The sequence below is a fragment of the Thermobia domestica genome, chromosome 2 (genome assembly GCF_964235325.1).
Source record: "Thermobia domestica chromosome 2, izTheDome1.hap1.1, whole genome shotgun sequence".
NCBI lineage: Eukaryota > Metazoa > Arthropoda > Insecta > Zygentoma > Lepismatidae > Thermobia > Thermobia domestica.
In genome coordinates, this window is record NC_137455.1 from 335,147,318 (window position 1) to 335,169,432 (window position 22,115).

The following is a 22,115-nucleotide window of genomic DNA, read 5'->3' on the forward strand; positions in this document are numbered from 1 at the left end:
TGCAAAAAGGATAAAACAATAGAAAGAAACACCAACGTGGGACTGTTGCGTGGAAAGCAAAGAGTTTTCCAATACGCCATTACGACACTCCGCGACACAATTAATTTATATTCGTTAAAATGTGATAAAAATAGCGTAATACTTTCCCACAAACATCACACGTCTTGTTGCCTACAAATTGCAATTCCCTCTGGAATCGTATATTTTTCTCACGAACATGAACAATGCCAAAAACGTCTGATGATTAGGAAAAGAAAGCAGAAAAGCCCAAACCCAGAATCCAACCTTGCATCTTCGGAATTTGAGACAGCCACTCTAACCACACGACTACGAAACAACTACTTCGTAGCGTCTTTATTCAATTATTTCCAGCAATTATTTCCAACCACAAAATTATCTATTACATGTAACAAACAGCGAGGGATCATTTTGTTCATTGGGCACTTACATGTAATACAATCACCTTGTTAGGAATTTTATGTTAGCTATTTTATCAGAATATACAGGCGTTCTGTTAAAACATTCTGGATTCTGCTATGAGAAAAAAAACGATAGTAAAGAAACAGATTTGTGATCAATCACAATATACAAGTCACGATGAAAAAGCTTCGTAAGTTCATAATATAGCAACGAACTTCTCGCAACTTAACACATGTGAAGAGTGTAGTGGTTAAATCACGTGACTCCTGTTCGGCGGACTCGAGTTCGAATCCACAGTAGTGTAGCTTGAATTTTTTTCCTCAGCAAAAAGACATCATTCTTGAAAAAAGCTGCAACGTAATGTAGAAATCCGTCAGCTCCACGCAGAAAATAACAATGCACGATTGAGATATGCCCTATTCAACAACGATAGTGTGCAAGCCGAATTCAATTACCAGGCATTTCAGACATCTTAAGAACATATCTGCGTGAGCTATTACTGCCTCCCGTCCAGAGATCTCACCAGTAAAGTGAAAATGACATAAAATGAGCAGAGGCAAACAGTACTTTCACGTCATTTATTTGTCCCTGTTTTCTTTGTAGAAAATTTATTGGACAGTTGGCTGTAAAAAATATTACCCATAAAGTTTAACCCAGGACTCCCGGTGGGGTCCAATGGACCCCAACACTATGTTTGACAGTTCGTCAGTATTATTTTCCGGGATTCTAAGGGTTAAAATAATTTGATTAGTCCGTCATTGTAGTAAATTTGCGTCGCGTAAATTGGGCCGTCGCGTAGGCGGGGCGACCGGAGCGATTGCTCTAGGCGTCGCAACCAGGGGGGTTCCGGAACGATAAATCAACAAAATTCAAGGAATTCGGATTATGGTGGTAAATGATTTGTTTTAAAAAATAATTTTAGATCAGATATTTTAATAAAAATCAGGCCACGGCTAAGTAAAATTACCGTTCATGTAAGACATCATATAGGATTATTCGACTGTAACTCCCTCCAGCCTTCTGTGAGAAGAGTTTTTATCTTGGAAAACTGACCGGATCTGCTACTACTTACTTTTTATCCGTCGACAGTTTGGTAGAAACTGAAGAAACTTTAGTAGAATTCAATAACATTTTTTGTTCTTATTTCCTCCAAGAAATGCGCAAGTAACACCACAATAATTGCAATACTACAATTATCGGCTTATTTTGACACCACTTGATAATAAGTGGTTAGCATCCATGTGCTTTCCAATCAATAACAGAATAAATATCTTTTCAATCCTTCAATTTTGTACTAACCTCCCAACAATATTGTGTTTATTAACTATCAGGGACGTAGCCATGGAGAGGACTAAAGCGCCCCTCCCCACTAAAATGGAAAAAGAAATCTTAATAAAATTCAAATTTAGGCTATCCTGTATTGGTTTAAACTGAAAACAGTTTTTAAAAAGGCATTACAATGCAATATTAACGCTTAATTTTTACAAAAAGTTTTGAGGGTTAATGCCGGACCTCGTGTACTCGGGAGGTATTCCCAGACCCCCTTTCCCATATCCCTGATGATAAATTTACTGAAAAATGTATGTTAATCATAAGGAAAGAAAAGTTTATTTTGTTGGTTTAGCGAAAGTCAGATAATTATAAAGTTTGTTATCACTTACACATTGGGCTTTAATATTTGTATCGTTATTTGTATATTCTATACTATTACTATGCTAATGTGTATCAAGTTCAAAATAAACAAGAATAGTATTCGGTTCCAATTATTCAAAAGCATGTTTTCATTATCTTTTGTGTTTTAACTACAAAAGCCATTCACTTTTTTAAGAATGACATAATACCAATGTCTTTTATCTTACATTTCATATTTAAATCTAGGAATACAGAATATACTCTAGTGTTTTCCCTGATACCCTGGGAGGGGGGAACGCCTGGGAATTCTCGCCCCATGCTTTTATAACCCACGCGACGGCCCTAGTTGCGAACGTGTAAGGGGTGGGGGTACATTTTTGTATTAACAAATTGGTTTCCAACATTCGTCAATGTTCGCATTATGCAAATATGTAAATACAGTAAATGAAACATGTATATTGGCTTCACTCTTGTAGCCTTTTTCAGGTCTTTTTCAGGCTAAGTTAAAATTTGGGTAATGTCGGATTCGTAAAAGAAGCCCTCTCTCTTTCTCTCTCTCTCTCTCTCTCTCTCAAACACACACACAACACACACACACACACACACACACGCACGCACACACACACACACAACACACACACACACACACATATATATATATATATATATATATATATATATATATATATATATATATATATATATATCTTGCGTCCCACTAGCTTTCGAACCCGAAAAAAACGTTATAATTTCCGAACAAATGTACATAAGGAAATGAAATTCACAATACACGTACCTTGTTTCATGCTAAACGCGAGAAAGGGTTGAACAGAAGCGCACACGTTAAAACAAAGACGATAGGTGGCGCCAGGGGAAGTGCTGTTTGGCGTGGTGCGCATGCGTTAGTGTGACTTGAGTCGCTGCATCGCGAGGATGATTCTGTACACCTTACAGGAACGCGTATTCATTGTTAAAAATATTGGATATCGGGATCGCATCAGACCGTTGAACGTGAGTTTTGCCGTGAATTTCGATGCCGTAAAGGACCATCGAAATCATCAATACATCGTTTGGTGAACAAGTTCGAAACAACAGGAACGTTGCTTACGGGACATGGGGGCGCGCGTCTACAGATGTATGAGGAGACTGTACAGAATGTGCGGGAACGTCTTTTACAGTCCCCTAAGTAGAGCCTGCGTCGATTATCACAAGAGGTAGGGATGTCAAAGTCAACTGTGCAAAGAGCCACCAAAAGAGCCAAACTGTTTCCATATCGCGTTACAGTCGTCCAGGAGTTGAAGACTACAGATTGGGAAAAGCGCGCGATGTATTTTCGTTGGTCGCAAGCTTTGTTGCATGACAATCCAGGAATCCTAGACTATACTTGGTTCACAGATGAAACTTGGTTCCATCTCTCCGGTTATGTGAACTCGCAGAATACTCGGGTGTGGGCCGCCGAAATTTCGCATGTGTACCATCAGATTCCACTTCATCCCTTGAAGGTGAGAGTTTGGTGTGCAATTTCCTGACAGCGTATCATTGGACCCATATTCTTTGAAGATACAGTAAACAATCAAGTTTACTTACGCATCTTCAGTGAATTTGTGAATCAGCTGGACGATCAAGAAATGCGTCACGGTTATTTCCAACAAGACGGAGCAACATGCTATACTTCCAACGTGGCCATGGCAGAAATTGAGTCCTTTTATGGTGACATGATAATCTCTAAAGGATTGTGGCCGCCAAGATCCCCGATTTTAACACCACCTGATTTCTTCTTATGGGGTTTTCTTAAAGGTTGTGTCTACAGAAACAACCCACGATCACTGCAAGTGTTGCGATACAACATTGAGAATGCGATTCATGAGATCACACCGGAGACTCTACATCGTACTTTTCACAATATGGAACGCCGTGTCCAAAATGTCTTGACGTCCAGGGAGGACACTTTCAGCACCTGCTGTGACGGTCATGTATTCAGCATGAAACAAGGTATGTGTATTGTGAATTTCATTTTCCTATGTATGTTCGGAAATTATAACGTTTTTTTCGGGTTCGAAAGCTAGTGGGACACACTATATATATATATATATATATATATATATATATATATATATATATATATATATATATATATATATATATATATATATATATATATATATAATGCTTGTGTTTTTCATAAAAAGTTCCAAGTGTAATTCATAATATTGTCAATTTACAAAATGTTTCCAAATACAAAATTCCTAGTTTCCAATATGGATTTAAATAGCAATACTAGCAATCAGTGAAAGTTAGGTTTTCTAATTTTTTCACTTCTTATGAATAGCCTCGCTGCTGAAAGGGGAGTTAAACTCCAAATCAACTCAAGTCCTACCCTCATATAACGGTACAAGATTTCGGATAAAGAACCCACGCTATGAGTGTTGTTGGTTTGATTCGGACGTTGGGAATGAATCTTTAAAATTGTTTTTCTTATGTTGTAATAAAAGGAAATACAGGTGTTGAAGTTTCAAAACGAATATAAGGGCAAGAAGCAAATGTATCGAATGTCTTTTTTAATTATTAGTATCCTCGTCTTTGGTGTGAGACATCTGAGTTTCAATCTGATAGTAAATCCGGTTTCTGAATGTCAAAGAGCATATGGTTTATTATAGAGGAAGATATTTTACCGGGAATTTTCTACAGGAGGATGACAAATTGACTTACATGTAACACTTCCCAAGTATAACACTCTGAGTTTGATAAAATTTAGCAGGTAGATACTACACACAAACTAAAGTGTTTTTTTTACTTTCTGCAGAAAAACGGTTTTAGGGGGCAAAATCACCCACCTAAAATTTTGAAAGTTGACGCCCGAAAGGCAAGAAGAATTCGACCGAATTCAATGAAATTGTGCACAGATATTGTAGTCATAAAGTGAGGGAATACGTATTTCGTATTTTTCTGGAAAAAACAGTTGGGTGGAACATTGACTCCTCCAAACCTTTTATCACGAAATATCAAAAGTGCTAATAACAGTATGTCAGAAGTGCCTAAAGGACATAAAGAATTGCAACGAAATTTTGTGTAGTGACAATATTCAAAAATATATGAATATGTGTTATTTTTATGCTGACAAACGGTTTTAGGGGGTAAAAGCCCCCATCCAAAATTTTGAAATTTGACGGCTGAAAGGCAAAAATAAGGGGACCGCAGTCAATAAAACCGTGCACAAATATTCTAGACGTAAAATGAGGGAATATTGTTTTGTATTTTCCTTTTAAAAAAGTTTTGCTTGGCACAGACCTTCTAAACCTTTGATTATGAACTATCAAAATTGCAATTCGGAGGGGGCCTTGGCCACGATACTGTTTTGGTAGCCAAAGCCCGCTCGGAGAAAAGTAAATTTTACCATAGTAGCGGAGGAAGAAGTGGACCGCAGCAAATGAAATTGTGGGTAGGAATTGTGTATGTTAAATAAAGCCTCACTTGTTTCCCAAGCGTCCGCATCTGATTTGTTTCACATTTGACACATCAGTAGTAAATAGGAAATAAATCGACACGTGTTTCTGTTTATGCGCAAAAACATTGCAATGGTTAAAGGCGCCACCCGAAATACTATAAAATATGCTATACTGTTTGTGCTTACTGTTAATGTGCCAAATTTGAAGAAATGAGATGGGGACACTTCTTGAGCACGAAAGACCTTATTTTTCATGTATAATATCTACACACCATTTCATTCGCTTCGGTCCACTCTTTCCGACACCCAACGCTTCGATCCACCCAACCGATTTATTATTATTATTATTATTATTATTATTATTATTTCAGGAAAATTCGAATCAAGTATTCTCTCATCTTATGTCTACAATATCTGTACACAATTTCATTCACTTTGGTCCACTCTTCCCCTTCGGGCGTCAACAATCAAACTTTTGAATGGGTGCTTTTGCCAAAAAGAAAAACTCTCTCTCCGCAGAAAAAGTTTTCGTTTATTTTTTGCGTATTGTCCCTATACAAAGTTTCGTTGCAGTTCTTCATGTTCTTTAGGCACTTCTGAAAAACTGTTATTAGCACTTTTGATATTTCGTGATCAAAGGTTTGGAGGGGCCCGTGCCCGACCCAACTATTTTTCCAAGGAAAATGCGAACCACGTTTTCGCTTATTTTACGTCTACAATATTGTGCACAATTTCATTCACTTCGGTCCACTTCTTCTTGCATTTCGGACGTCAACTTTCAAAATTTTGGGTAGAGGGCTTTGCCCCCTAAAACCGTTTTCCGCAGAAAATAGAAAACACTTATTCATTTATGTGTAGTATCTTCCTGCTAAATTTTATCAAAATCGGAGTGTTACACTTGGGAAGTGTTACATGTTAGACTTATAGAGTTTAAACCGTGCCGCAGTGGTTCAGTGTTAGAGCGTTCACCTCTGGTGCATTTGATTTCAGGTCGCGCCAGGTGAACTTTGTGGTTCACGAACACCGTGTGAGTGTTTTTTTTCGGGGTTCTCCCAGTTTCTTCATTCCACCCTTTCATTCATTTCTCATCACCGTCTCTTTTAGTCTAGCTGACATAACCGTGGGACGTAAAACATAAAGATTACATTTCATTGTAGAGTTTACCGTCCCTTTCAGTAGCGAGGCTATACGAGACGGGACGAAGAATATAATTGATGGACAATATCAAAACAGAAAAATCGTACTAGAAGACCGCGGAGCGTGAAAGCTTCCCAGTTGCAGCAAGTGATTTGCCAATAGTGGTAGAATGCATATGATGATGATTATTGAAACATTTTCACAACAGTGTTCTAAATAGTTATTTATTTTGTTGAACTGAATAGTTTGCATGAATAAAAGTTGTTGTGATCAGTTGTGTTCTTTACATTTGTTGCATGCATTTGTGATTGAAGTGCAAGTTTCATTCCTATCACCTATCCATTTTCTATATGTAACGTAAATCAAATAATTTCTTTATTTTCAAAGATAAAACCGTTTGAACCAACTTTTTGACACCGATTATATTTAGTTCATTTATACATAAAGGATATTAATATTGAAAGGTTTATAAATATTTCAATTTGAAACGTATACTATAAACAGACAGTAATATTAATTAGTGTATGAACGGTATTTTTGTTACTGACGTTTGTTTCAAGTTTCATTTGTTGCATGCTTAATACATAATACATACACACATACATACATACACAAACACACACACCCCACACACACACACACACACACGTGTATATATATATATATATATATATATATATATATATATATATATATATATATATATATCTGTGTGATTGTGTGTAACTATTATACCTATCTTTCTATATAACTATTATTTTATATTCGTTCTGAATGTAAAATGTTAACTCTTTTAGAATTGAAGTAATATTGTGTTAATATAAAACGAATGAATCTATCCATATATTATGCATAAATGTATTCTGAAAACATTTCTACTAGCAAGTCAAAACATTCATCTATGGAAGTCTAAACATTCACATGTTTCATTATTCACCCTAATTTTCATTAATAAAGTCATGGTAAGTATCCGGGAGAAGCAGAAGTGTCCAAAGAGGTATGTTTTGTGGAACTGACATTAAACACTTTCAATTCTTTCATTTTAATGATCTGAGTTTAATACTTTCATTATTCTAAGATACATTATACGCCCGTCAATACGAAGAGGACCTTCTTTACCAAACAGAACAATCCATAGAAAATAACAACATTAACTAAAAAAAATATGACCCTTTCATCAGTGTGTACTATTCTATTACATTTCAAGAACTTGTAAACTTAAAAAATGGAATTATTCTCAGTGCACTAGGATACTTTAAAACCTGTTTTTCAGACATCTTTCGTGATAAATCTGTTGTAAGGTTTCAATTGTAAATAAAAGCAGTCCACTTACATACCCAATTAAAATGATGAAGAAACACGGTTGTATTTTGTCCAACGAAATTGATTCGACACCAGCTGCACAGGGATTTTCACATTTCTTGTCATCCTTAGATTGTTTTACAACTTCTTGTTCCCATTTCTCGATCAATCCAGCCTGTTTCATTCTTCCAATAAGAGTATTAAAACGATGAAGAAATGGTGAACCTTTGGCAAGGGCAATAGCCTGAGGACGGATATCCGCTTTGTCATTCATTATATGAAACCGGGGAGGACAACTTGAACATTTATGAGCCTTGTGTGCATAATAATCTAAAATATTATCTAAGGTTAAAACTGATGTATTTCCATATTTTATTAAGTTCGCTACCGTATTTTCAAACTTTACATCTAAAATAAATCTCTTATGAAGTGTCCACAGCAATCTGTTCGATTTATCATTAAATACCATGCTACCCGATCTAGTGCCTCTTATTTCCAGTTGAGAATCTACAAGATCTTGAAGAGTGTTGATATCCGAATATCGTTTGGGGATAGATAAAATACCCACAATACCTCCTTGATATAATGACGCAAAGATTAGGCTAAAGTAAACCCACACAAAAAATGTTATTCTTATTGCGTTACTCTTTGGCTGAGTTACTGATACTTGCCAAAGAATAGACCACATATAACAGAACACTCTACACAATGCTTTCCTAGTATCAGCTTCAGCAAATCTTCCGGTTGGAAGTACTATTAGAAAAACAAGAATCACAGAAAAAGTACTAATAATACAGTACCACACTTCGGCTTTATAGAATAATACTAAAGCCAACCACGATGGTAATTCTTTCGCTTTAGGTACCAAAATTGCAAATCTTGGAATAGAAACACAATCTGTAAAATCAGTCGCCTTATACCTTTCAAGAATTGGTGCAAAAGTCACTCCTGCCATATCCGCTTCCTTTCTCACAAGATTTCCCATCATATACAACCAAGTACCATTTTCTGCTTTGTATCCAATTTTGAAAGGTCCATGGTTTACAATACTTTTAGTTTCGTAGTTCATATACTTTTTCAGTGCTTCGAACACAGTCACAACGAAACCTTCTTCCGTGTAGTTACCAGCATCATCAACTTTTCTGGACAATATTGGAAGAGCATTTCCTTCCACATTAGTCGTAGTCAATACATACTTGTGAAGATCATTTATTTTCTTTCTTGAGTAGGCTTGTTGAATTATCGAAATATTTTCTGATATTTGTTGTAGTTTTATATTTTCCTTATACGTTATGTTCAAGAAAGGGTTGTACGACCACACAAAAGCAACTGGCTTAGATGCATTGTTACAAGATGAGTTCTTAAACATGAAAATATTTACTGAAATCACAGCAACATAAAGAATTTGTACTTTCCAAAATCCTAACAATAGAGAACTAATATCTACTTTAGTATGTCCATTCACTGATACATAAATAACAAGGAAATTAGCTCGGTTATTCCAATAATATTTGGTAACAGTATCTTCTAATAAATACGTAAGAACCTCCTCTCTTTCTGTGATTAGAAAAATAACGTCTTTGTCACCAATTATTGGCTTTTGTTTTGAAACACTTGAAGAACATATACTGTTGTTATTTAGATTCACTGTCAGTGTAGAAATTACATTTTTATTCATGATGTTATAAGAGAGAAATTCTGTATGACATTCATTGAGATTATATAACATGGCAACAGTATTAGCATCAGGGAACACCTTCGGAATCAAACGCCAAATCGAATGTGCCAGCTGAAGCTCATATGACTCATGTGTTGTAATATCAGTAATTATGTGTTTTTTTGCTGTGTTTCTGTGAAGAAAGTATAACAACAGACAAATCACTAGAATTTTCTTATTGTTTTTAATTCCCATCCTGGGTTTAGTTCGGATAACAACTATATTGTGGCAACAAATCTTTTGCAGTAGTTTTTATATTTACCTGAAAATATAAAGTAGTGTTATAGAACATCTGTAACTTAATTAATATTCTAAAGTACTATATTGTCATTGTAGAATCAATTTCATAAACATCTATTGTAAATTATGCTACTATATTCAAAATTTTAACTGTGTGGGTAGTTTGCTTGGTAGAGAATAATACTTTTTTCTGTACTAAGACTTTACTAAATTGCATTAAGTGCTATGAAAGTTACAGGCAAGATAATTGTACTTAATTCAAATTCATATATGAACTTGCTTGTACGATGGCAACATTTTCTCCTAGTTATATTCCATAAGCTCTGTATATTGACTTAGGCTTATAATCTTAGACTGTGCGTATCTCATAAGGAAGGGTCACGCAGTGGCTCCGCTGAGATCCGAGACAATTGTGTTTGCATTTGATATGTCAAAACTAGATGAATCCCAAAGTTATACGTGCCACCGGGCGGAATATTGTGAGTTACAACATATTTTGTAATGAAAAAATTGCGAAAAAATTACCTGGCAGAATAGTTTAAACCGAGTCATTTGTTCGGAAGCGGTTGGGTAAGCGGAAAACTCGGCCAACAGGTATCCCATCATTTTCAACGACAAACTTTTTGGGGTAAAAAACTTTGTTCCAAGATCCCCCGCAGGGTCCCAAACGGGGTCCAACTCAAAATTTTCAAATGGTAAAAGGTGTTAAGTAGCACATCATTTGAAAGCCGTTGTAAAATGAAACAAAATGCAGCAAGTTTGGACTCTCTACAACAACCCTGTGCAAAATGGCGACGGGTCAAAGTGTAAACAAAAATTTAATTGAAAGTCCATGGTCACCCCTATAAATCGGAAACGGTCTGACAAATGTGAAAACAGGAAAGGAAGTGTGGCATTACTTTCAAAGTACAACAATTTAAGTGAAAACATCTTGTCCCAGGGTCCTCACATGGTCCCAGGTGGGGTCCAACTAAAATGTTTCAAATGGCAAGAGAGGTAGGACATCGTTTGAAAGCTCTTGTTAAGTGAAAGAAGATGGAGCACGTCTCGACTTTCTACGACAACCCTGTCCAAAATTGTGGTGGGTCAAAATGTAAACAAAAGCATAATTGAAAATCTATGGCCCCCTTGAATCCAAGATGGCCGCTTAAAACCTATATCGAAAGGATAAGCATACCAAACTACTGAAGCTAGGAAAACAAATTTGGCATTAATGTTGATTAGTAAGTGACTAAGATATGCAAAATGTTCAAAAACGTGACATCTTGAGTTCAAAATGCCGCACTATGTATCGAACGCATATCCAGCTCTCACCACTGGTGTTGGAGAAGCGAACTTTTAAGGTTAATAGCAGATATCCACAAAATATCAAAGAGTATAATCCAATCCATCTGTAATCCAATATGCCTGCCAGCGTGAAAAATGAGTTTGTATATAAATATGTTATTTCTTGGAATACTGTGGCCAAACCAACAAAGTTTGACGCAGCTCGATGTACTGAAAAGACTTACACATGTTTGGTACTACTCGTCAATCTTGCAAATGATTTTTTTGTATATTTGGTATTGCTTGAAGTATTGCGATCAAACCAACGAATGACATACAAATGTAACCATCACGAATACGTTACAATAGAGCAGCAAGTTTTTTCTGTATGAACTACGTATGACAAAATTTAAAAAATACCCGAAGGTATTCAACTTTTGTTTAGCAGTATGAGTAGGAAGTCAGAGTTGTGTGTTCATCGCATATTCGTTGTATTCAAGTAAATAATGTCGAAAGAACCGTGACGAACGTGCATTAAGAACAAAACATACATGTGTTGTTACCGAATGAAATAATAGTTGAAGTGAATCGAAATTCAATTGTTCTTTAGTCTTCCTATTATTTCTAGATACATTATAGAGAAAAAATGGAGATTTAGATTTGTACTATTATGAATGACATAGGTTTTAAGCGGCCATCTTGGATTCAAGGTGGCCATAGTGTTTCAATTAAGCTTTTGTTTACATTCTTACCCGCCGCAATTTTGGACAGGGTTGTCGTAGGAAGTCAAGACTTGCTTCATTTACTTTCATTTAACAAGATCTTGCAAACGATGAGCTTCTTAACCTCTCTTGCCATTTGAAACTTTTTAGTTGGACCCCACCTGGGGCCCTGTGGGCACCCTGGTACAAGACGCTTTAACTTAAATTGTTGTACTTTGAAAATAATGCCACACTCGCTTTCCTATTTTCATATTTGTCTCACCGTTTCCGATTTATAGGGGTGACCATGGACTTTTCAATTAAGTTTTTGTTTACATTTTGACCTTCTGCCGTAGGTCGTTCCCGTTTTTGCACAGGGTTGTCGTAGAGAGTCGAGACATGCTGCATTTTCTTTTATTTTCTAACAGCTTTCAAACGATGTGCTACTTAACCCCCCTTGCCATTTAAAAAAAAATGAGTTGGACCCCGTCTCGGACCCTACGAGAACCTTGGGGCAAATTTTTTTATCCGAAAAAATGTGCCCCTGAAAATGATGGAATACGTATTGTCCAAGTTTTCAATTTACCCAACCGTGTCCAAACAAATGACTCGGTTTAAACTATTCTGCCAGCTTTGTAGCTTTTATATCACAAAACATGTAACTCATTACATTCCGCCCGGTGGTACGTATAACTTTGGGATTCGTCTAGTTATAATATATCAAATGCAAACACAATTGTCTCGTTCGGATCTCAGCGGAGCCACTGCGTGACCCTTCTTTGTCAGCTATCGTAATGCTTGTCTAAAACATTCATTAGAATTTTTAACTCAGTCGACGTATAATATCTTGTATTATGACACCACGTAATTGTGAAAACTTTTTGGCAAATTACTTTCAGGTATTTTCATTAGTGTTCTTATTATGGTTGTTGTAATTATTATTTTTGTTATTGTAATTAACGTAGTTATTACTTTTGTCAATAAATTATACATGCCAGTGTAAATTGGCACAATGATTCTGAGCAACTGTTTGGTTGATTCAGTATTGAATTTCCTTTTTCGCATCGAGGCTATATGAGACCTGGACGTACGGGTGGTCGAAGTTACACGATGTTAAATTGCTAATAAAATCATGGCTTCCCTCTTCCCTGACCGCCGGTGGATGTTTTAACCATGTAGCTACGAAGTAGCTACTGGGAATATCTAAAATTTTAGCATGAAAGCAATAAAATACACATCGTAATCAACGTGTGAGTTTGGGGAAAATTTTAGATAACAAACGTTTACTCAATTATTGCATATGCTTTCGCAGGCTGTTTTCTGGAGAGTTACAATAATCTATAATGATGTTGTTAATCCGAGAACTTTCTCCCCGCCGAGATTTTTTCTCGAAGTTGTTTGTCTCAAGAAGGACGTTTACCCATTTAGTTTGAGAGTAAGATTAAATTGATTTAGTATCTTGATTTAGCATCTATGATTATTTATTATTGGAAATTCTATGAAATCGTATTAACATGAAATTGTATTAACATTGTATCTACTATGAACATCAAAAGGAACTTCTGTAGAGAGTTGAAACTAAACTATATAATAAATTCTTTCCTATAATTCAGGGATGGTCAACCTTTCAAAGATTGAGAGGTACTTTTATTTCGGAAAGCAATGGTGGTCTTCTTATCTATTTGCTATTTCCATAGATTGAATATAAAAACATACCAATAGTCAATACAGATGTATGTCAGACCGCCGTGAGAGTCATTTTATCAATTATTTGGAATCATTTTATAAATTTATAATTTTATACTATGAATTATTTAACACTAAAACACTGTTTGAAATCTAAGACCTGGGAGAACTTGTGTTGCCTACAAGACTCGTGAAAATTTCTCATGTTAGAAACGAGACGAGATTGTTCATGTTTCCAATCTTGTTTCAAATTTTAAAATACACTTCTCGTCTCGTGGACAATACCCCGGAGGCGAGCTTTTTCCAAATTCTGTTGTGGTAAGTGCCTTTAACAATATGGCTAGTTTATCTGATTGCATGTGTTCACCGAGAAAAATGATTTAGGTGAAAGTGACCACGCGGTGTGGGTAGAAAGTTTGCAAATAAATTGGGTTGTTTGGGAACGTTAGGTGGTCACTTGCATCCCAATTGCATTAACTGGTTGGTCAACAAAATGACTATATGTCACTGTAGAATACTTTTAACGAACACTTGGGTCATACCCTTTAACGGAAAGTGTCATGACGCGTGAAACAAATAGTCTAAACGAAGCTGATTTACGTGGACGATTTAGTATTGCAAAAATTTCAACACATGTTTTGTTATTTACTGTCTATTTAGTCGAAATTATACAGAGTTATAACTTTGCAGACGCGGATTACTATAACAACGTTAGCTCCGGTCCAAGCGGAAGGCTACGGTCGAAGAAAATAGTGTTTAAAAGGAAAACAATCATTGCATAATAGCTAGAATGCATGAATAGTAGTGCTGTCATGTGTTTTCTTTTCTGTTATACTTATGTCCTAGCACATAATAACATCAGATGGTACAAGAGTTATTCGTGTAACTTATCAGACTATTCACAAGTTTAAATAAATATTGTTGTGATCAATTACAGAAAACATAGAACTTGATTCCCAAGTTGGCATAAATGCCAAATATACGTGAAGCTTTGCTCATACCAAACAAAGGAAACCAAAGCAAATATTCACAGCCAGTAAGGAGTTGATATCACTAGAACGCCCGTAAGGTGTCATTTTGATACTTCTCGTAGTAAAACCATGAATAAAATATTTATTTCTTAGCCTAGAGGTGTGTAACTTTTTTACTTCTTTGCAAAATAATAATGTGAGCACGGGAAAGAGCTTGTGCCAAATTAATTTGTGTATTAACGAAAGTATGACAACCGAAGGTGTAAAATTGACACTCTTAATTAAATTATGAAAAGGAACTACTTTTATTTCCGAAGAAAGGGCGCCACCCTTTAAGCGGGTAAACGTAAAAAAACTTCTTTCCCTAAAAACTAATACGATACTGTTCTAGACTCGATCTTCATCAATTAAACAAGAAGGATGAGATTCAACCTACTAGAGCTCTTCGTATTGAGAATGCTAATGGCCCTACAGACATAGTCAGACTTCTAACAGATGATCCAGCACTGGTAGACGATTTTCTAAACAACGGCGTATACATTTACCGTTGCCATCATCGGGTGGAGCCTTCGCGTACACCTCCGCCTCTCTCACTACGGTGTGAAAATTGCTTAACTTATAATACGCATCCAACAAACAAATGCACAAATCCTTCCGTCTGCTCCCATTGCAAAGGAGATCATAGATTAAAAGAGTGTCCAAAGCTCATTGAACCTTCCAGATGCAACACTTGTGACGGGAAACATCAAACTTTCCTACAAGTGTAAGGCCAAACCTAAACAACTTCCAGATAAACAACAGACTGTTGTACCTCTACGTGTCCATGTCTGATCACGTCCAACCAGCATCTCAACGACCATTCAAACATTCTTCTTACCACCACCAACTGTGGAAAATATTTTGAAGTTCATCAAAATGCCTTTCCTTACCAGCGTGAGGCTATTCTAAACCATGGAACGAAAGCCGCCTTCGATCTAAACCAGCTTCACAATGCAGGTACATATTCTGGTCTATCTACCTACTTCCATTTCCATACTGACACCCATCATGAATAGTACAGATCAGAAAAGGAAAACTATTGCATTGCTCTTCTTCAATATTCGTTCGCTACCTACCAACCGGATTCTCTTAGAAACATTAGCAACTCAGCACAAAGCAGATAGCATCCTTCTTAATGAAACATTTCTAAAACAATCTGACCGCTTCCATCTTCCACGTTATCATCTCATACTCTCTGATCTTCCACAAAACATCGCACGTGGTGGTGCAACAATAGCCTTTAAGCACTCCCTTCCCCAGCGCCATATCATACCACCTTCTCTTAAACAATATCCCGAACACGTCATATTGACGCTGTACTTTCCAGGAAATACTATTACCATTGCCACTATCTATGTTCGATCTATCCAACCGCTTCCGTATCGCTTTCTGACGTATCTAGATTTCTACTTTAGAACATACATCTTATTAGCAGACATCAAGTACCATTCTCGAACAGCGGCTCAGAAACAACCCTATCAAGATTTTCTCCAAACTACTCACAGTTCCTTACTGCAGTTAGCACATCCTACTCGTCAGGAAAGCGGCACTAGTCCCGACGTAGAAATCATCTCCAATAATTTGTTACCACTTACTACTATTGATGTCCTTGGTTCCATAGGTAGTGATCATCTCCCAATACTTCTCTCTATAGCCCCCGCCAAGTGAACTTTGTGGTGGACAAACACCGTGTGCGTGGGTTTTCTCGGGGTTCTCCCTTTTCCTCCCACTTTCTTCATTCCACCATTTCATTCATTACTCATCATCACCGTCTCCTTTAGCCTAACCGGCATAACCGTGGGGCGTAAAACTCAAATATTTCATTTCATTTATTTCTCTCTATAACTCCATGTCTGAAATCCACTGCATCTGCATCACCACGCACACCCAAGTATAACTTTAGCAAAGCTTGGTGGGATCAGTACAGCACCGGACATCTGGCGGCTACTGCACCTACTCTCACCATAGTTGCATGTATTGAAACCTTTTCACATACTCTGACTGACAGTCCCTCATGCTACGGATTACGCAGTTTCTAAATGTGCCAGCGAATTGTCTAGACCTCGTTTACCAGCACGCGCCCTCGATCTTCTCCGACGCTCACACGAGTATTTAACAGAGTTTCGTCGCACAAATGACCACCGATTTCTTCTTCTCCATTGTCAATTCCAACGTACGGTACAGAACTACATAGTAGCTCGTAAACGACTAGACTGGCGTATCTCCTGTAATGCTTTGCGCCAAGAAACAAATCCAAATAAATTCTGGAATACCTTTAAACGTCTCACATTTCAGAAACACGGCCCACAATATCCCATCATATGTGATGGCCAAGTACCAGCGACGGATGCAGAAAAGGCAACTGCTTTCGTAACATATCTTGAGGGAGTCTTCACTCCACACACTATACCTTTGTTCACTTGTCCTACACACACCCATATCTTATTCCGTGGTTCTCCAGTGCAGCCATCGTTTCAACCTGATTTCAACTACCACCTTGATCCCAGAAATCAGCTCACTGCTCCAATAACATTAGACGATATTACAGCTGTACTAAAATGCTGTCGCAACATAGCTCCGGGAGCAGACTCAATCACGTATCGTCAACTGCTTAAGGCACCTGTGGTGTTTCTACTCTTACTTGCTTCTTGTATAGCAACTATTTTATCTACAGGCTATTTTCCAACTAAATGGAAATTTACTAAAATTGTAGTCTTTCTAAAACCTCGCAAAGGTCCAACTGCTGTCAGCTTGCAGATCCATTAGCCTTACTAACGTGTTTAGCAAGACACTAGAACGCCTTATAGTAAAACGGCTACATCACTACCTACAAATGAAGAACAACCAACCAAGTATTCAAGCTGGATTCCGTCCACTGTATAGCACTGCTGACCAATTACTCAAACTTTCTACACTACTTGTCAACCATTTTAATAAGCGTTTACAATCTGTTTTATTCTCCTTTGATATTGAACGAGCGTTCGATACTGTTTGGCATGAGGGGTTGATACCACATGAAAAATGCTGATGGAATTTTATGCCAACGATTTTAATGTTGAAAAGTGCTACCATATGTGTTTTGAACTATATAAATGCACAAGATAAAAGATGGAACAAAACTAGATGTTGCAGAATATTCTAAATTTTAAACTGTACCAAAAAAACTGGATAAATGTTAAATGTCTATGTGTGCATCCAACCAACTATGATCTACCACTCACACACATCGTCTTCTTCTTTTCTTTTTTATCAGTGTTGCCAATCTTCGAATGTTAAATTAGTTACAACTAAAAGAAATTCCTAACATACTCCCCTCTCTTGATTGGACACAATCAACAATTAACGAATATAACACAATAAACTCATACAATATATTAACAAAAAGGTACCAATTTGGTTATTGAACGTTTGTAAGACCCAGATTTTGTTCTGATTTTCACTACTCTTACAAGTTCGTCTTGTCCCTTGTACACCTCGTCGAATACTCCCAACTGCCAGGACAAAGGGGGGAGATTGTCTTCTTTCACTAACACTATAGTATTCGGTTTCAAGTTTTCTGATATCTTCTTCCATTTGTTGCGTTGTTGCAGTCCATGGAGATAGTCTGTAGCCCAACGTTTCCATATGTATTGTTGCATCTGTTGGATACGTTGCCACTTAGAGAGATAAGTCTCCTTAATATCGGTTATATCAGGTTCAGGCAAACTCATTAAAGATGAACCAATAAGAAAATGGCCAGAACTGAGATAGCTAGGGTCTGTAGGATCAATCGACAAAATGGTGATAGGTCGCGATTTGAGAAATGCTTCTATCTGGGTCAATAAGGTACTTAATTCTTCATATGTGAGTGCAGTATTTCCAATTACTCGCCTTAGATGATATTTCATTGATTTGACGGCACTTTCCCAGAGACCACCAAAATGTGAAGATCTCGGAGGAATAAAATGCCATGTGATGGCTTCTGAGGCAGCAAATTCAATAATAGAACCCCTTCTGAAGTGAATAACTTGTACAATAAATTCAACTCAGGATTTGCCCTGACAAAATTGGATCCATTATCACTGAAAATATGGGAACACCTTCCTCTTCGAGATATAAATCTTCGCTATGAATGCTGCTTGTGAAATCTTCGCTATGAATAACTTGTACAATAAATTCAACTCAGGATTTGCCCTGACAAAATTGGATCCATTATCACTGAAAATATGGGAACACCTTCCTCTTCGAGATATAAATCTTCGCTATAAGTGCTGCTATGAATGCTGATGCGGTTAGATCAGTTACTAATTCCAAGTGAATATCTTTAACTGCTAAGCAAATAAATATGGCTATGTATGCCTTGCACCTGATACGACTTCTAGGTGCATTCTTCAAGATCACAGGACCAGCATTATCAACTCCGGTATTACAAAATGGACGTGAAGGAATCACTCTATTTGGTGGAAGTTGACCCATCAATTGTTCTGACGTTACAGCCTTCAGTTTGAAACACGGCAAACGTCTGTGTAGCATTGCCTTGATAACTTGTCTAGCACATGGAATCCAATAATCTTCTCGAAGAGATGCTAAGAGTAATTGTGGTCCAGCATGCAATAAACGCAAATGTTCAGCTGTAATGATAAGTCTAGTTAAATGATGGTCAGGAGGAAGGATCAATTGGTGTTTATTGTTATAGGATAAATCAGAGCGTTCAAGTCTTCCTTCTACTCGCAAAAGACCTTGATTATCAATAAATGCATGTAAATCTCTCAATGAACTGTTTTTGGATACGGAACATCATGATGACGTATCTTGAATTTCTTCACTGTAATAAGTACGTTGAACAATACGAACGCATGCTTGTAAGGTTGTCTTTAGCTCATCAGCTGATAATGCATGATTCCTTCTTGTAGATTTATGTGTCACATTGTAAATGAACCTTTGACAATACGCAACAACTCTAAGCAGCTTTCCTAAAATGGAAAACCTTTCCATAAAGTTAGTTGTATGATTAATATTCACCAACACAGTCTTGGACGTTATCCGCTTCTCTGAAATCTCTATTTCCATCGACGAATTTTCATTATGCCATGACACTGAATCCCTTAACCATTCAGATCCATGCCACCATAATTTGGAATTCTGTAAAAGTGTAGAGGTTACTCCTCTGCTGATGAGATCTGCAGGATTTTGTTGTGACGAAACATGTTTCCAAACACTGATGTTGGTAATTTCTTGAATATGCGAAACTCTATTTGCTACAAATTGCTTCCAACGATTTGCTGGTGATGCAATCCAAGCTATCACAATTTTAGAATCGGTCCATAAATGAATTTCATCGATTTTCATATCAAGAATATGGATAGTTTTGTTAACAAGTTTCGCCAAGAGTACTGCACTATATAACTCTAATCGTGGAAGCGTTACTCTTCTGGTTGGAGCAACCTTTGATTTCGAGCACAATAAACAAACATTTATATCACCCGTCTTGTTTTCTGATCTGACATAGATACAAGCTCCGTATGCTTTTCGCTAGCATCACAAAATTCATGAATCTGAATGTTCGCAACTTGGCCCTGGACTAAGACAAACCTATCAATTTGTATCCTTGTGATGATGGGTATCTCTGCGAATAAATGATTCCAAAGTTCCAATAGTCTTCTAGGCAAATCATCATCCCAGTGTACATTGCATAACCATAATTCTTGCAAAAATATTTTGAAAGAAATTACAATTGGACTAATCAGTGCCAAGGAATCGAAAATTGACGCAATGATGCTTGTGACTTCATGTTTTGTACTGTAATTCTTTCATTTTTTGATAATGATGTATTTGTTGGCTCCTTACTACAAGTCAAAAACTTATCTGATGATGGATGCCCTTCTAAACACAATGTCTTGATCCCATCATTCCGAATGAATTGAAATGGAGTTTCCGTCTCTCTCAATTCTGGTGAGACCGCTTCTAACAATTTAGGATGATTTGAACTCCATGTTCGTAGAACAAATCCTGCGCTCTTTAACAAATTGATCAACTCTGATTGTAACACAAGCGCACTTTCGACATCATGACTTCCAGACGCCAAATCATCAACATAGAAATCACGTTGGATTTCTTTAGATGTAACTGGATAGCGCTCTGCCTCTTCTTCTGCCAATAGTTGTAAGCATCCTGTTCCTAAATATGGTGCAGGCCTTGTCCCGAAAACTACAGTTACTAATTCATAAGTTTTAATTGGTTCTTTGATTGATTTCCTCCATAGTATTCTTTGAAAGCATGTATCGTCAGGGTGCAATCTTATCTGACGGTACATTTTCTCAATATCTGCACTAAATACAATTTGATGCGTTCTAAAACGCAATACAATAGAGCACATATCTTGTTGGATAGCAGGCCCAGTCAACAGAATATCGTTCAGAGATAAACCGTTTGATGTTTTTGCAGAAGCATCAAACACAATTCTTGTTTTGGTTGTACTACTAGTTGGCTTGAAAACTGGATGATGTGGTAAATAGCACAAATGTTTGTCTTCCTTTGATGTATTAACTTCTTTCATGTGACCCAATGTAAGGTATTCATCCAAAATTTTACAATAATCTGCATGTAGGGTTCGATTCTTCTGCAACCTACTTTTCAATTGATTGAATCTTCTTAAGGCTTCTTCATATGAGTCTCCCAAATCTTCATGATTCTTCTTAAACGGTAAACGAACTACAAATCTGCCTGTACTATCTCTTCTAGTATTTTCATAGAAGTGTGTAATACATTCTTGTTCTTCTTTACTCATTGTTACAGCATCTACTTCTTCCCACTCCCAGAACTTACGTAACTGTTGGTCCAAACCATAAACAGTGTGAGCAAAACATGCTGTAGTAGGTATTTGGGGATGCTGACTAACAAGTGACTTCGTTGATGATTGTGGAATATTTCCTGCAAGTATCCATCCTAACTTGGTATTTTGTAATATTGGGAAATCACCTTCACGTGTCTTTTGGCCTGGCAATAAAAGTGCAAAAAATATTTCTGCCCCAAGTAACATATCAATTTTGTCTGGCTGGAAGAAGAGGATCTGCTAGTTGAGTTTTCTTAGGTAAATTCCAACTATCATAATTGATTAACTCTGCCGGAATGTTACCTGTAATGCGAGGCAAAACTAAAACAATTCATGGTTCTTGAAAAATCTGATACTCTTGACGTTAACTGAATATTTACACAATACTTTGTTTCAGAAGACACATCGTTTATACCTTGTATAGGAACGCAATGCTTATCCTTTGTTAATATCAATTTCTGTACCAAGGCTTCTGTCACAAAGTTCGATTGAGAACCGTTGTCCAAAAGAACACGACACTGATATGTTACTCCACTACTATCCTTCACATGCACAATTGCTGTTGATACGTAGAATAACCTGAGGAATGCGTTTAATTTTCAAAGTACAATAAGAACCTTGTGATGTTTCTTGCTTACCATTGATTGATCCTGATTGAGCTGAGGGATTCTTATTACTTACTAAGTCCTTAATCATAGAATGTTCATCATATGATTCAAAGTGTAATAAAGTATTATGTTTCTTACCA

The 22,115-nt window shown here is 36.8% G+C and overlaps 2 protein-coding genes across 2 annotated transcripts; both read right to left on the reverse strand.

The window, feature by feature from the left end:
- Positions 1-19,332: 19,332 nt before the first annotated feature.
- LOC145679535 (uncharacterized) lies at positions 19,333-19,884 on the reverse strand. The gene has a single exon (XM_081750112.1). The coding sequence runs from the start codon at positions 19,882-19,884 to the stop codon at positions 19,333-19,335; it is 552 nt and encodes a 183-aa protein (XP_081606238.1).
- A 394-nt stretch (positions 19,885-20,278) lies between these two features.
- Positions 20,279-21,574, reverse strand: LOC145679536 (uncharacterized). The gene has a single exon (XM_081750113.1). The coding sequence runs from the start codon at positions 21,572-21,574 to the stop codon at positions 20,279-20,281; it is 1,296 nt and encodes a 431-aa protein (XP_081606239.1).
- Between the last annotated feature and the right edge of the window lie 541 nt (positions 21,575-22,115).